The 15,285-nt window shown below is 37.0% G+C and overlaps 9 protein-coding genes across 9 annotated transcripts; 2 read left to right on the plus strand and 7 right to left on the minus strand.

Annotated features, from left to right (window-relative positions):
* Positions 1-51: 51 nt before the first annotated feature.
* Positions 52-669, minus strand: C9374_012648 (uncharacterized protein; the record flags this gene model as incomplete). Its single annotated transcript, XM_044688438.1, has 1 exon — positions 52-669. The coding sequence occupies one exon, from the start codon at positions 667-669 to the stop codon at positions 52-54; it is 618 nt and encodes a 205-aa protein (XP_044554290.1).
* Positions 670-932: 263 nt separating this feature from the next.
* On the minus strand, positions 933-2,615 carry C9374_012649 (uncharacterized protein; the record flags this gene model as incomplete). Its single annotated transcript, XM_044688439.1, has 3 exons — positions 933-1,654; positions 1,780-2,100; positions 2,234-2,615. The coding sequence occupies 3 exons, from the start codon at positions 2,613-2,615 to the stop codon at positions 933-935; spliced, it is 1,425 nt and encodes a 474-aa protein (XP_044554291.1).
* A 216-nt stretch (positions 2,616-2,831) lies between these two features.
* Positions 2,832-4,520, minus strand: C9374_012650 (uncharacterized protein; the record flags this gene model as incomplete). Its single annotated transcript, XM_044688440.1, has 1 exon — positions 2,832-4,520. One exon carries the CDS (start codon positions 4,518-4,520, stop codon positions 2,832-2,834), a length of 1,689 nt encoding a protein of 562 aa, XP_044554292.1.
* A 503-nt stretch (positions 4,521-5,023) lies between these two features.
* Positions 5,024-7,046, minus strand: C9374_012651 (uncharacterized protein; the record flags this gene model as incomplete). The annotated part of the gene is made up of 2 exons (XM_044688441.1): positions 5,024-5,409; positions 5,483-7,046. 2 exons carry the CDS (start codon positions 7,044-7,046, stop codon positions 5,024-5,026), a joined length of 1,950 nt encoding a protein of 649 aa, XP_044554293.1.
* An 801-nt stretch (positions 7,047-7,847) lies between these two features.
* Positions 7,848-10,148, minus strand: C9374_012652 (uncharacterized protein; the record flags this gene model as incomplete). The annotated part of the gene is made up of 3 exons (XM_044688442.1): positions 7,848-8,101; positions 8,160-9,073; positions 9,124-10,148. 3 exons carry the CDS (start codon positions 10,146-10,148, stop codon positions 7,848-7,850), a joined length of 2,193 nt encoding a protein of 730 aa, XP_044554294.1.
* A 74-nt stretch (positions 10,149-10,222) lies between these two features.
* On the minus strand, positions 10,223-11,230 carry C9374_012653 (uncharacterized protein; the record flags this gene model as incomplete). Its single annotated transcript, XM_044688443.1, has 1 exon — positions 10,223-11,230. The coding sequence occupies one exon, from the start codon at positions 11,228-11,230 to the stop codon at positions 10,223-10,225; it is 1,008 nt and encodes a 335-aa protein (XP_044554295.1).
* Positions 11,231-11,505: 275 nt separating this feature from the next.
* C9374_012654 (uncharacterized protein) lies at positions 11,506-12,348 on the plus strand (the record flags this gene model as incomplete). Its single annotated transcript, XM_044688444.1, has 2 exons — positions 11,506-11,545; positions 11,675-12,348. The coding sequence occupies 2 exons, from the start codon at positions 11,506-11,508 to the stop codon at positions 12,346-12,348; spliced, it is 714 nt and encodes a 237-aa protein (XP_044554296.1).
* Positions 12,349-13,051: 703 nt separating this feature from the next.
* On the plus strand, positions 13,052-13,630 carry C9374_012655 (uncharacterized protein; the record flags this gene model as incomplete). Its single annotated transcript, XM_044688445.1, has 1 exon — positions 13,052-13,630. One exon carries the CDS (start codon positions 13,052-13,054, stop codon positions 13,628-13,630), a length of 579 nt encoding a protein of 192 aa, XP_044554297.1.
* Positions 13,631-14,298: 668 nt separating this feature from the next.
* On the minus strand, positions 14,299-15,195 carry C9374_012656 (uncharacterized protein; the record flags this gene model as incomplete). The annotated part of the gene is made up of 1 exon (XM_044688446.1): positions 14,299-15,195. The coding sequence occupies one exon, from the start codon at positions 15,193-15,195 to the stop codon at positions 14,299-14,301; it is 897 nt and encodes a 298-aa protein (XP_044554298.1).
* Between the last annotated feature and the right edge of the window lie 90 nt (positions 15,196-15,285).

Consider the following 15,285-nt stretch of genomic DNA (forward strand, 5'->3'; position numbering starts at 1 on the left):
GATTATTTAATGGAAAAGGGATGTGTCTTTTATACACTAGTGTGTGAAAGATCACAAAATGATCAACAATTGACTCTTTTTATGGATTATTTGGCAACAAAAACGAACGGAAAATGTCTCTCTGACAATTTTCTTTCCTTTTTTGTTGAATGGCATTTCTGAAACAACTTTCAAAGCACTGGCCAAAGCTTCAGGATAGTCACCTCCTCCTTGGGCAAACATTTCATTAATGTATGACTTTGCTACTTTCACGTCACGAGTGAATGGAAATTCCTTGACAGCATAGTCATCGGAATGATCTCGATAACTCACTGCTGAAAATCTCAAATCGGATTTGAAATGATCATGAAGTGAAGTAATAATGGTTTGAATGGTATCTTTGGCGACATTGATCTCACCAGACATGGATCCAGTATTGTCACACACAAAGACGAGATCGACAATCTTTTCACTGAAATCGACCAATTCTTGCTCTTTGGAAGAGAGTTTCAAGTCCTTATTGGTTCGTAAAATAGCTCCTCGTTTCGCATTGATAACTTGTCGTTCGTAATGGTTCACGTAGGAATCTTCCCGAAGGGCTTCAATATACTCGGATGGAGCGGAGGTGGAGGATGGTACTTCTTCTTCCTTCTTGGTATTCCAAGAAAATAAACTACTTAATTTTCTCATTCTCTGTGAGGTGGTGCTGATTGGCAATCTTGAATTTGTTTTTGGTATGAACTTTTTGAAGAGAATGTGGTTTTTTAACTGGCCATGATCAAGTTCCAAGTTCGTGCCTGTTTTTGTGTTTTAGCAAGATTCACCATCAAGTTCATTGTTGCTATTAAGGAACCAACACCAACGTCTCTCCGAGTGACGACATCATACTGTACCTCCAAGAGAAGTGACGTCAATGATTTCAACAACAACCAGAATTCACACTACAACACTTTTTATGCTTGCTCATCGAATTCTTGCAATTCTTGGCTATCTTCAACTTGTTGCTTCTCACGAGCCTTAAGATCTTGTTCGTCTTTCTGACGTTGCCTTTCCTCTCTCCATTTGGAGAAAATAACAAAAGCAAGTCCAACAAGAATTCCAATGGCTCCTGGAATAATCCAAGGTGAAACAGTTTCTCCTGATATTGTCACTGTCATGAAGGTAGTCACTATGGGTGAAACAGTGTTGTAGATTCCTATTACCGTTGGAGAGGTGAGACTTGATGCCTTTGAATTCATCACAAAGCTCAATGTACCGTGAATGAACACTGCATAGGCAAGACCAATAAATGAATTTGCATCCAATTTTCGAAACTGAAAAGAAGGATAGTAATAGCAAGCAACAATGAATGGAATTAAAAGTCCACCCAAGAATGTCCACATGCTCAATGTCACAGGTGGCACTTTTTTGGTCAAGTTTTTCAATAAAATTAAATAGACAGAATAGGCCAAAGTATTCAACACAATCAAGATCATTCCAATGGTGAGTGAAAAGGTTTGTAAAATGGATTTTTGTGGAGTTTCTTCAGGATCTGTGGCTTCAGCAATTTCCTCTCCGTCTAAAAGAGCAGAAATTCCAAGCATGGATATTGCTCCAAAACATGAAATCAACACTCCCAAAATTTTGATAATTCCTTTTGCCTCTCGTTTTAGCAAGATGGAGAAGATACAGACCTCTATTTGTGGCGGTCAACAATAATTGAATTTCATGAATGAAATTGATGAAAAAAACCTACCAACTGTTTAAATATGGAAATGAAAAAAAATTATCAATTTCTAAGGAATATTTTCGTGAACATACCTGCAATCAATGGCTGTAGCAGTCCAGCAATTGTGGCTGACGTCATATTTAAACCAATGACGAAAAAAACCATATTGATCGTATTCATGGAGCCACAAATACATAATTTCTTAAACATTTTAAAAGTGGGCGTTTTCATTTTGATGTATCGAAGAATTGGATTTTTGTATCTTGCAAGAGCCCTTTCAGACCTAAACGAATAATTTCTGTCAATAAATATTGAGAGGAAAAACAGTACTACTGTGATCAGTGAAGTTCGTACAAATGCAAATATTGGAGGCTGAAAACGACTAATTGGGTTAGGTGCTAGTACGCAAAAGCCTTTCAACAGTATTTGATAATTTTCCAAAAATGTAAAAAAGGTTTAAAGAATGTCAAATCCAACCATTCCATGTATCATTCACAGCAAAACGAACGATTTTAAAATCAATGAAAATTCAAATTTCTATCATACCTCCAAAAGTGAATAAAGTTCCAACCATTAACAAGTTAGCATAGAGCTGAGATGAAAAGAACCAAGTAGCTCCCTTTTTCAATTTTTCCAACATTCCCTTCTCATTAGAGTTTGAAGTAATCGGCGATTCGTCATGTGCCTGTATTGAGTGTTCATCCATGATTGTTTTAAAATTATGTTGTTCATCATAATCATCATTATGATTTTTTATGAATGCTGTCTCGTCGTCCAAGTGATGGACTTTGAGAGCTTCATCATCCTTTACTCCGATAATCTGTGGATGATGATGTTCTTCCATGATTTCAGTTGTTGTTGAAGAAGAAACATGCTGGCCTTGTTTGAGATTCACAAGGCCATGTTCGGAGCTGGGTGTTGAAGCCATTTTTATTTTGGTGCATGATTTTGGATTCTTGTGTATTGAGTAACTCAGTCCTAAACGCGGAGATGAAGGAGTTGGATTTCCAGCATGGAATCACAAACCACGTTTCATCGTTGTGACACATGTATAAGCCTTTCCGTAAAAAACAAACCCTTAATGGTTGGATATGTACATGAGACTTTATTTTGTGGGCAGGGAAGCGGTTCACACATAATACTTCTAATTTCTATAAATGTAATAAAAGTTGCTTGCTTTGAAACCGTTAAAGCTAGAGCTTGCAGATGTAGTATAAGCACCGAAATTTGGAAAGTAGAAATAATCTCCAGTGTTCATCTCAGGCAACTCATAATTCTTGGCAATTACATCTAAACAGTCGCAAGTTGGGCCAAATACGGTGGATTTGAATCTCTTTGTTCCCATTTCCTCAGGAGTCTTGGTAGTGTTGAACGTTGGCTTGTAGGCATCAAAGTAAATATTGTTGAAAGAGCCATAAATGCCGTCATTCACATAATAAATAAAGTCGTCCTTGTCTCTTACTACATTCTCATCACCAATTTGTTCAGCAAGTTGTTGATAATACAACTCATTCTCTTCACGAAGATCCTTCTTTGTGAAGATGCTACAAACCAATGTGGATGTTGCAGTAGCAATGTATCTACCAGGCTCAGATATTACTTGGACATGAGGTGGGAATAACTCGTCGATAAGATGTGCAACATTGGAAGCTACATCCTCAACTGATGGCTTTTCATTTATACCTCCCAAGAATCCTCCACCAATATCCAACAAATTGAACTGGAATCCAAATTGTTCAGCCATGTCAAAGATAATTCTTGCGTCCTTAACAGCTTGGACGTATGCTTGAACGTCACGACAGCCAGAACCAACATGGAAGGAGACGCCACACAACTCGACATTGTGTTCCTTGGCAGCAACAAAGAGCTCTCTTGCCTTGTTGACAGACACACCAAACTTGCCAGAAAAAGCAAAGGCAGAGTTGGAGTCAGCTGTCTTGATTCTGATCACTCCTTTAGCATGCTTCCAATTCTTGCTCAATTTTTCAATCTCAATGACAGAGTCAATAGTGGTCCATTCGACTCCACTATCTCTTGCATGTCTCACATGAGAGAGTTGTTTGCAAGGGTTGGCAAAGATAATGTCAGTGGATGGAGAGAATTTCTTTGACTTGACCAAAATTGAGTCAACCTTGTTGATGTAGGCCAAAGTTTCATAATGCTCTGGATGAGCTTGTAGCCATTCATCAACCTCTCTGCATGCTTGAGAAACTTGTTGAATCTCGCTCAAGCTGGCACAGTCAAATCCACAACCCATCATGTACATGATCTTAATAATACCGGTTTGTGGGTTGCACTTCACAGCATAGTATGGATTCACACGAGGGAAAGCCTTTCTCCATCTCTCAACTTGTCTGACGACATGAGACAAGTCAATCAAATGTTGTTGACCTTCTTCAATGTCTGAACAAACGTCTCTAACAATTTCTTTCAGAGTAACAGGTTGTTGAGTCTTTTCATCAAAAGTTGGAAAGTACTCTGCCTCAAAGTACTGTTCCATGATAGGTTTAAAAGCCTTTACCGCACGGCTTTGGTGGTAATATTGAGTGTCGTTAATGTCTTCATATGAGATGACATGGTTCTCTTCTTCATCATCAAAGGATTGTTGAATTAATTCAATCTTGGAAAATTCATCATCGAGGGATCTAACGATGATCTTTGAACTAGTTTCAGCAGAAGTAGTATGTGTGTTTTCAAACTCCTCCAAAAGATAATTCTCAACAACACGGGTATTGACTGTTGTTGGATCTTCTCTTGGAAATACGAGTACAAGTGATGGCGGATGAACCTCTAATTGTGCTTGTGGTGGGGTAGTTTGAAAAACAACACTCATTGAGAGCCTCGATGTGTTTGTGCGGGTGATGGGGTGAGAGCTTGTGATTGGCTTTTTTTTTGAAATTGTTCTGGACAATAAACCGGGTGCAATCGGTTATTATTATGAAACCAGGTTAGAATTTCTCGGAGCGAGAAGCTGATAGGAGCAAACTATTTTGAGGATTTGGTTGCTGTTCAGGACGTTAAAGAGAATGAACTCTTTTATCTTTGTTGAACATGTTCATTGTATTCAACGAGTCATGACGAATTGGATTGTTATTCTTAGCCCAAGGAATAAGTTTTTGTTGTAATAAATAGAACAACCAGAGATGCAGATGGGTATTATTCGACACAGAGAATCTCGCCTCAAAGCACGGAAATGAAAAAAGGCAGTGAATACTTTTATGGACTGGAAAATTAGTCACGTGCCAAAACATGTACAGTTTTTAAGGGATTCACTACTAATTCTCCAACCTAGGGAACACTGTAAATGAGTTCGTGCTCGAGAATGGTTTTTATTATTTAAACGGAACTTTGAGCCTTTTCACTTCCTCCATTAATGTTCTTTGAATGTGCAATAGAGCTCACAGGTGTTGTGAAGGAACTATTCACTTCCTTGCTGTCATCCGTGGCAATAATGTTTGTTTCCACAGTATTGTTTACAGAAGGCGAATCAGTATGGAGTGTTCTTGTTGGTGAAACTTGTTGCTTTTCTATTTTAGTAATGGTGTTTGATTCTCCTGAGGAGTGATCTTTGGAACATTCACAAAGGAAAATTTGTGTCAAGCACGAGCCATAACATTGTTTGAATTCTCCTTCATGGCACAAAATATAAGTAATGAGTGCAATGAATAATATACAAGAACAGTCAATAACAAAGTTTTTGAAAAGGCCAACAAAGATACCATCTAAAAATCATTGAAAAAGAGCACCATTTCGATCTTTGATTCAACATTTCACTCACAATATACCAATACTTACAAATATCCCATCGAATTATAAAAGTTGGAATGAAAACACATGCCAAACCAAATCCTATTGCTAAACTAATATTAAACAAAATAATAAATCTTGTAAACCTCAATTCCACAAAATTGGTTTGAGTTCTTTTCAATCTCCAATAAATTCGAAAGCCATAAATAGTAAATGCAATAATCAAAATCGTGGGTAATAAAATCATGGCTGCTGCAGCGCATGCAAAAAGTGGAGTGCTCTTTCGTAAGACTCCTGAAACTATCGATCCTATTAAAATCACAATGATATTGAACATGTAGATGGACACCAAAATAATGAGATTCTTTCGTGAGAGATGTCTCTTTGGCTTCGACACTGTGGCTGTCGCATTAATCAAATCCACTACATGTGACCAATGAACCAATAATGCTGTAAATGTCATGGACATGGAAAATATTGAGAGAGCTCTAAAACATCCATAGAGTTCATTATTATCAAATTGAGAATTCCAAAACATGAAATTCCACACAAAGCCAATAACATTCTCCACCACCATGAAAATCGATGCACATGTCTGAAAGAATAGAATAGCTGCTCTCAAATCCGTTAGAAAACATTGCTCCAGCATGATTTTTGTCCAAACCACTAAATACCATTGTGAAGTCGAACGTAATGCAATTTCCTGTTGAAAAAGATGGAAGATTTTCTTCCTCTTTGAAACAATCAAAGGTAGACTATTGTAAAAGATAGAACTCACGAGCGCCAGTAATGCCAACACAATCACAATTAAGGGAGTTCCAATATACTTGAAAGGAATGAAAAAATGGTCATAGGCGTCTCCACATTGAAATGCAAATTTCTGGTAAGGTTGATTCCGACACCAACACATGACTGGATTCACAGTCTCTGATAGGAATAAACTCTCAAAGAGATGAAGCGTATGATCTTGAATATTCAATGAATAATTTTTCAAGTACTTGTTGGAATAATACAAATCGGGTTGAAAGAATCTCCAATCCACAATGCCAATGTTAAAATTAGGACTTAATCCTGATAGATCATCCGAAGTGTTAGTAGTGGTGTTGTCGTAGTTATATATTTCTAAGGCTGAAGCAAGAATCGAATTTAGAGCCTTGTCTTCCAAAAATCCACCATTACAATGTTTTAACATGGATCTTTGAATTCGTTCCAAACTTGGAAATCGTTGAGAACACTTGGTATTGGATCCATTAATTTCCTTTCGAAACGCATGTGCTTCCTCTGTGTTACAAGACAAACAATAATTCATCATGACAAAATAATCTCGTTGAAAAGTTTGATTCGAGATTAGTGAATGCGTTAAATTCAAACACACACGAGAATCAACGGAACACTCACAAAAGTATGAAAAACATGAATTGGTGAGATTATTTCTTGAAGAATTTGACTCGATCCATGATGCAGAGAAGGAAGTATTCATCGAGCACAGATCCGAATATGTATTGTCCAATACAAAGCTCGTAATATAATACGATTGAGAATAAGGTTTGAGGTTAGCAATATCTTGATCGTCAGGATATGGAATCGAATTGGGAAAGAGAGTGGTGGCCATGATGGTGTGGTGTTGTTGTAATTGTGTGGAGAGAAGTGTCAACAGTAGGAGTAGCATCACCAGCGACGAATTTAAATACCCGCTTCTGTGGTTGAAGGGTAAATGTTTCAGGCCATAAGCTGTCAAGTCATTATGATGATGAGGTAATGAGAAATATGGACACTGATGGAGTTGATCGTGTGGATGATGGAGCGTGGTAGTCTTGGGAGTTGTACATGTGGTGGTGGTGTGGTTGTTGTTAGTTGGACATGGACATGTTTGTTCACTTGCTGTCGTTGTTGTTGACAGGATATCGAATCGTGTTTGTGGAGTCTGAGAATCCATCTTCAATCTCACCTGATGAAACATGCTTGCGAAAGTCTCTCAATTTGATTTGGAATTGCTGATGGCACTTTTGTTTTGAATTTGTATTACTTGATGACGCACAATCGTCTCAGAAGTTTGCACCCACTCTAATCAAATTGGATATTTCTTCTTGGTTGTAAATTTAAAAGGGAGATAAAAACATTGGTCGTCATACCGAAATATCCTTCATGAACACTCTTCATGTATCTTGTACATGAAATGTGAGATATTGAGGCAACGTTTGACACGTACTCGGATGAAAACGGGTCTGAAAAACGTCAGGATTTACTTGTCGATCTCAGTTCAAGCATTTGATTTAACTACCATCAAAAGTTAATATCTTTCCTTTCTTGAGGGTCATTCAATAATTGAGTCTTCTAACATTCGTAACGGACGATGGAACATACCTGGTTAACTACGTAGAAATACAGAATAAAATCTAAATTCCAAATATCTTCACCAATAGTAAGGTTCATAATTCTTTAAGAAAACGCCAAAATATTTCTTTCCTTCCTTTTTACATGCAACAATGGGATAGAGGATACGCGAAGCACCGTCAATCTCATCCAGAGGGCAAAAGTACGTGCGTTTGACATTTTCAATGTCCAAAGGAGATTCGTCATTATTCCATCCAGTGTCCACAGAAACCATGTAAATGTTATCTTTGGCGTAATCAGCGGCAGATGTTCGTGTCATCATATTCAGTGAGGCTATGAAATGGTTCAACAAAGCTTAGTACAATTGAACACTTGTTGCTCCAAAACTTACCCTTTGCCATATTCAAATGTGGATGCGTTGTGGTCTTGCTTCTCCTATAAAATTGACCTTCCATGCTGCTTACATTAATGATAAATTTATCAGTGTGAGGTATTTTGGTCATGAGAGATTTTAAGCGTGATGTCAAAATAAAAGGAGCGGTCACATTGATTGTTTGTACTTCCAGAAATTCATAGAATGGAACATCATCAAGATGTTGTACCCACGAGTTTGTTTTCCTCAAATCGACCTGACTCTTATTGATGTCCAGTACAGAGTATGGAAATGCTTCTCTATCGTACGTATGATCTTCTTCAAGAAGTGGGATTTGCGACACAATTGAGCTCGTAGAAATATTGTGAGGGTCGTTTAGGGCCTTCAATGAGGTTATAGGAATCGTAGAAAGTGAAGTGTTTTGGTTGATGGAGATTTGGTGAGGATTGTCGTTGAAGGATTGAGAATTGGAGACTGATGCATTCTGATCTGGAAGAGCATATAGCTCGTCACTGACTGGTGATAACAGCATCTGAATGCCTGCATCTGCATGTTGAATGGATGACATGCTCATGTGAAAATCAGTGGGTAAAATTTGCTTGACATCCTCGCTTAAATCGTCTAGACTTATTCTCAGCTCATCATTACAAACATGTCTGTAGTAAGCACATGGTCTCCTGATGGTTTGTGCGGCATTATTGATAATAATATCCAACCTTGGAAGCTTTTGCTTTAGAAAATCAGTAAAAGCATACACACTTGGAACATGTTTTAAATCTAACCCATAGATCTGAAGTCTTGATTTAAAAGTGTGAAAATCGGGTTCTTGACTATATCTCTTGGCAGCATCTTTTGGAAAACGAGTAGTGACAATAACTAACGCAGCATTATTTCTTAAAAGTTTCAGTGAGGTTTCATACCCAATTTTTACCCTATTTTGGTAACAAAGGATGTAAGAATACACGAAAATTCACTAACTTACCTTCCTCCAGTAATTAAGGCAATCATTCCAGTAAGATCACAGGTTTCAATTCTTGCTTTGTAATTAAAATCACCACAACTTTGACACATTCTGTGATAAAAGAAATGTACATGGTCAAATGTCTTCTTACATTGATAACACAACCTTTTTGTGAACAATGGCTCTGTGAATGCTCCTTGTGGCTGGTGTTGTGTGTTGTTGACATTTTCAGATCTATGACTCTCATGTTGCTCTGGCAAAGAGGAACTAGAATCTCCAGTATTGACTGTATCATTCACCAAGGATGAATTTAATTCCTCTATTTGACTTCGGGGTGGAGCTTTGGAAAACATTTTCAATCGTCTACTCGTTTTTCTTACTTTTTCCAAAGGTTCTTCCGAAATATCTACCAATGAAATCGCTTCCTCTGTTTGCTTCAACATGAAATGTTCGTGTTCCATTTTCTGATCGAGCTGCTCTTTGATGATATCTAGCTCTTTATGTTTTCGTTTTTTCATTTCAGTGGTCAATAAAATCTTTTCGTCATGTTCTCTTCTCTTGTTTTTAGCCTGCTTTCTTCGTTCTTTTCTTCGTTTGATTTTTTCTTCATCGCTCAAAGGCTGAAACACCAGAGTTCCAATTTCCAAGAGAGGCTGTAAGAATGAATGTTTCAGTAAATATCGATGTTGGTTTAATCGGTGTAATAATTGAACGGTTGTATCTAGCTCTTCTTTGGAAATGACTTGAAGAGGATCCGTAATTCGGGAGCTCTTGTTCAAGATATGGGATTGAAAATTAAAATTAATAGGTCTGTTATTCGTGAACATGTTGCCATGACAATCATCGTTGTTATCCAAATTCATACAATTGTTCGTGGTGGAATCATTTGTGCAGATTCCTTGTTCTGAAATTATATCATTACAGCTTGACTCTATGTGGACATCATCATTATCCTCGAAGTGATCAATCATTGGTTCCGATGCACTCGGAGACGAATTCCGTTCATCATCACTAGTGATGTCAACTCTATGGTGAAGTGGTTGCATTTTTTCGTTAACGTGTAAATTTGGACAGGCAATGTGAAATTGCAGTGCAAGATCTTGGTTCAATCACAAAGTCTTTATCTGTAAATTCTGACCTCATTAGCTGAGAAATGAGTGACATAGAGCTCACCTTTTCTTTCATCAAAAGTTATACCAAAAGGTCTTCCCATTGAGATATTTCCTGAACCTCCTTTGTACGCACCAATTATTTGTCCTTGTTCGTTCAAAATTCTGATTGCACTCTTGTATTGGTCACAAACGAAAATTCGTCTGCCAATCTTGTCGTAAGCAATACCGAGAGGGCAATCAAAATCTTCTCCTGTGATATGCCCTGTCTGGATGGTTTTATCCACTTGCCAATCGCCGTTTTCGTCTTGTTTCAAAATAGAACATCTTCGATTGTTGTACTCACTCACAATCAGCATCGAGTCTCCCACAATAAATTCAATACCATAAGGTTGAGATAAAGTGGGTTGTCCAAATTTGATGTCCATAACTTTTGTTCCGGTAGCAGCCTTCACAACAACAATGGAATTGGTGCCACAATTACTAACATAAATCCAATTCTCAGCAACATCATTTGTTTTCTTGTTTTTTTCTCTACGAATGGTCATTCCGTATGGAGAAGATAATGTATTATTTTCCCAAAGAGTGTCACAGTTTGTTCCGTTCTTACAATGATCTATCAACGTGGCCAAATGATATTTTGACATTGTTGAATATTCATCGTTAATTATGAAATAATCATTGTCCTGATATTCTCCATTCTCAATGAGAAAACAATAAAAAAGTTTTGCAGGTTTGAATGAGGTCATGTACAATTTTGTGGTGTAATTGAAAAAAATAATGTTGCAATCTCCACGATTTCCTACAACAATGCAATCATTATTATATGAAATCTTTACATCACTCGGAGAGTGTAACTTGTTAGCGGATGATTTTTTAAAAGTATACACCAGATCAAAATTCATAGAGAAGGCTTGTTTTAACGATTTTCTCATCTTGTCTCTCAATTTACTAAAATTTGGATCAAGAGCAAGTTGTTGATCTCCAAAATCCGATAACTCCAAAATTACTGAATCCATATGGGCTTGTTTTTGATGAATATTGAGTGAATGGTAGAACGAATCAATGCAATTTTTTTTTTTGTAAATTTATTGTTGTGATTGGAATTGTGAACTTAGGGAGATCAGTTCCACTTTTAAAAAAAATAAAGCAGACATGATGATGAATCATGATGCTCGCTCGTACTCTGTCTTGTGAAAATAATGTTCGCATCATACTTGTGGATTTTCTTGTGGAAACAAATGATGGTGAACATTTGAGAGAAGAGTGGATGTTTCGGAATTTGAAAAAACAAATGATGAAATCATTGAAACAACGCACTCAAACGTTTGATAGTACGTGATGGATTAATTTGGATTAATATCATTTTTTTCATCATTTTCAATTCATTTCAATATTTTAATAATTACCATTTTTATAATATTTATAATAATATTTTACTACTAATACTTTCAATACTACAGTTATAATTGTTGGAGGTTCCAATGTCGGCAAGCATTCACTTGCCACTGCTTTTCAACATTTTCAATTTCAGTCCAAACTTTTTCAAATATTTTTTAATTCCATCCAATTCGATGAATGTACTATTAAGGGTAGAGTCTTTACAGACGTCAGCACGATGGGTCAACGATTTGGTGCTTTAAATTGGCGAAAAAAACATCCAGCCGATGGAGTCTTGTATGTTTTGGATGTCTCAAAAACTGTTGAAGAAAATTTAGATGAATTTAGAAAATGGAATTCTTTTGTGTTGCAACAAGGTCTTGTTAAATCTAAGTGTTTGAATGTTGTGGTTGGAAATAAGAATGATTTGTCGTGTGAGGAGAGAAAAATGACGTATCATGAAGGATTAGAATTATCAAAACGAATTGGAATTCCATTTTATGTAGAAACGAATGTATATCGTGATAATTTTAACTTGTTTGAAATGATGCTTCAGAATATTTACATTCAGGAAAATGAAATGAACCAGATGAGATCCGATTTTGTCATTGATGAGAGTGATGGAATGATTATGAAAACAGAGAAGTGTGCAAGACCGTATACTATTTCAATTAACCAATTTCCATATCAAAAGGCGTGGATTATTGCAGTACTTGTTGTCCTAATCATAGTGAGTGGTATTTTCTTGTTCATTTGAATACCGTCGCGAATTGGCAACAAGCTGTAGTGAAATGGGAGAAAAACTTCTGGTTGACAAATTATCGTTAATTCAAGGTCATTGTAAACGAGCTCGTTACAAGCATAATTGTTGTAAATTGGCAAAGATTTTGATCCAACTCACATGAAACCATCCAAATAATCCCTGTAATAAAACCAACAACAAAATAACATTCATAATGGTAATACATACAGCGAGAAGGCCATCGTCGGAATATCAACTTTATGATTCGCTTCATGAAAAGTTCATTGGTGTGTTGTTTGTGGTAAATGATCTTTGACCGTTTGTTCTTCAGAAGGATTTGTAGTGGTGTTAACTGCATGAGGAACTACTTCTAAATGTCCTGACCAGGAAGGCTGAACTGTTTGTGAGACATTTTGTTTGGAAAGGACGGAAGATGCAACCTTCTCTTGTTTGGAGAAGAGATGAAACGATGATGATTGATCATGTTGTTGTTGTGACGATGAACCAACTGTGCTCATGGATGTTGTTGATCATTCGACATCTATACACTCGTTTTCCTGACCCAGTTGACTTAACGTTTTTTGGGAACAGCGACGTTTTTGTTGATGAATACATTCATCGGAAATGAATCCTTTTTCACAGAGAAAGAGAAACAGTTCAATCGAGGCTTAGCAGCAATCAGAATAGTAGCAGAGAATGCAATTGCTCACATCAAGAAATGGAAGATTTGTTCCACTATGTTTGGCAAAAAAACAGCACAATTTTTCACGATGTTCCCCAAGCCATCTTTACAAGCAAAGGCTTTGAATATTTCTGCAAAGTATTTGAAAAAATTGACCTTATCAACATGCCCGATTTGAAACGAAAGAAAGAGAGTCCTTGTACTCCTGTAATGAAGTCCAAGGCTTCCCCAGGTACCTATACCGCAACTAACTATGAGCGTGAAACCATTTCATCGGCCTCTAAGAAGGTTGTTCCAAAAGGAGGTTCTTCGGAAAAACGTCCAAAGAAGAGAGTTGCTCGTCAAAGAAAGAAAATACCTCTGGTTGAACTTGAAACTAACAATTCGACCTTATCAACCAGCTTAGAGGGTCCCTTGATCAATCAATATTTGGACGACGAAGGACAGAAGATCTCAATGTTTGAATGTATGGAAAATACTTCGTCTGACGACATCGTTAAAATTATAATACCTAAGTACGATGAAAGAAGTATTCCAGACTCGTATAATCAAGAACAAAAAGATGTTGCCCTTTTGATTCTTGACGCTTTTGAAACGAATGGGGTTGCCATTTAAATTTAGTTCAAATTTGTCTTTACTGAACTAGAACAAGCTTACAAGGAGGTTCATATTGACACTGATGTTAGAGAAGTTATGAATGCTGCCCAAAACAACCAGAAGAATTGTGAGTATGACATGAGTGCAGGACTGAGTTACTTGGATTTTGTTTTCAAAACGGGAAGAAATACAAAGACATACCTTACTGAAATGGATCTCAATGTAATGAAAATAGGATGGATTCCGATGATTCTCCATGATTTTGGATTTCATTACACCTTAGACAAATTGGTTATTGTGTATGAGGCAACTTGTATGAGAACTCGCCCAGACATCAGTTGTAAAGAGGCAGCTGTTGTTGGAGAACACAAAAAGTTGGACATTTTGAAACATCGCATCGATATTCTCAAAGTAGTGCTGCTGTCCTTACAGTTTGCAAAACTGTCAGTGAAAGATGGAAAAGGCTTCGCTTTGGGTTACCTGATAGATCAGGACAAAGCCTACCTTATTTTGGTATCACAACAACCGACAAAGGATCAGTTCTGCAATAACTCTCAGTTACAGGTGTTTAAAACTTTTGACATGACTCAACGAGAAGAAGTTTATCAATTGTTTAGTGTGCTTTACACTTTCGTTAGATATAAAAAATTAACTAAGGTCTAAGCACTGTCGCTCATTGTTGTTCACTACTGAGATTGGTCTTCTTTTTCGTTTAGCTCATGATATCTACGTCTGACTGCCTTATTGTACATGGCATTGACCCCTTTCTTTCCAAGTTTTTCAAGAAGCGGTTCAATGGTTAACAAATATCTAAAAGGGATGGCTATGTCAATGTCTTTATATATTTCACTTGATGTCCGACTAGCCAAACTAAGCACCAGCGTTCCGAAGAGAAAACAAAGGTCTGGAACGAAATTAGACTTCAACTGTTCATACAGATACAAAGTTCCATCATTCAAACGACATATCACAAAGATATCCTCTTCATCCATCAACACTCCATCAGGATTTTGAGTCTCTGATGAGAAACATAAAGCATAAACCATTTGTTGCATAGCTTGAATGTTGTTCTTGATGTTAGGTGCAACCATTACAATCAAACTTTTGGAAAAAAAGGCTGGATAGATTTCGCAATTCACACTTGGTATTTCCACCTTCGTGTTCATCGTAAAAGGGAGACCCACAACTTCCTGATACATAGTTGGTAACCATGCCAAGCGTTCTTGAAAGAGGCGACTATAATCTCTCTTTCTGTCCCTTGGTTTAGGAACTTTAAAATTTTGATCAATCACTAAATCCAAACAGCAGTTTCTAAATTGCTTCCATGATTCTGGATACAAGTGAGACCTGAGTTTATGTTCTTCTTTGAAACGTTTTTCATCAGCAATGCAAAGATAGTACAAGTATTTTTTGCAATCGGGTACGCGTTTACGGTACTGTTGATGTTCAGTTTTAAAAGGTAGCTCATCTTGAGGAAACGCTTTCAAGAAGGCATTCACCAAATCTCTTTTTTCTTTAGGAGGAGAGGGCTCAGATTTTTTAAGGTTTGGATATGAGGGAAGTGAAGTATTGTTGTTACACATTTTTTTTGAGAATGGTTTTCTCAACAGTTTTTGGAGGGAGAATCAAGTAGAGCTGCCAGATAACAATTAATGGAGGTTAAGGGACATTAT

This window comes from Naegleria lovaniensis (genome assembly GCF_003324165.1).
Source record: "Naegleria lovaniensis strain ATCC 30569 chromosome Unknown tig005, whole genome shotgun sequence".
NCBI classification, from domain to species: Eukaryota; Heterolobosea; class Eutetramitea; order Acrasida; family Naegleriidae; genus Naegleria; species Naegleria lovaniensis.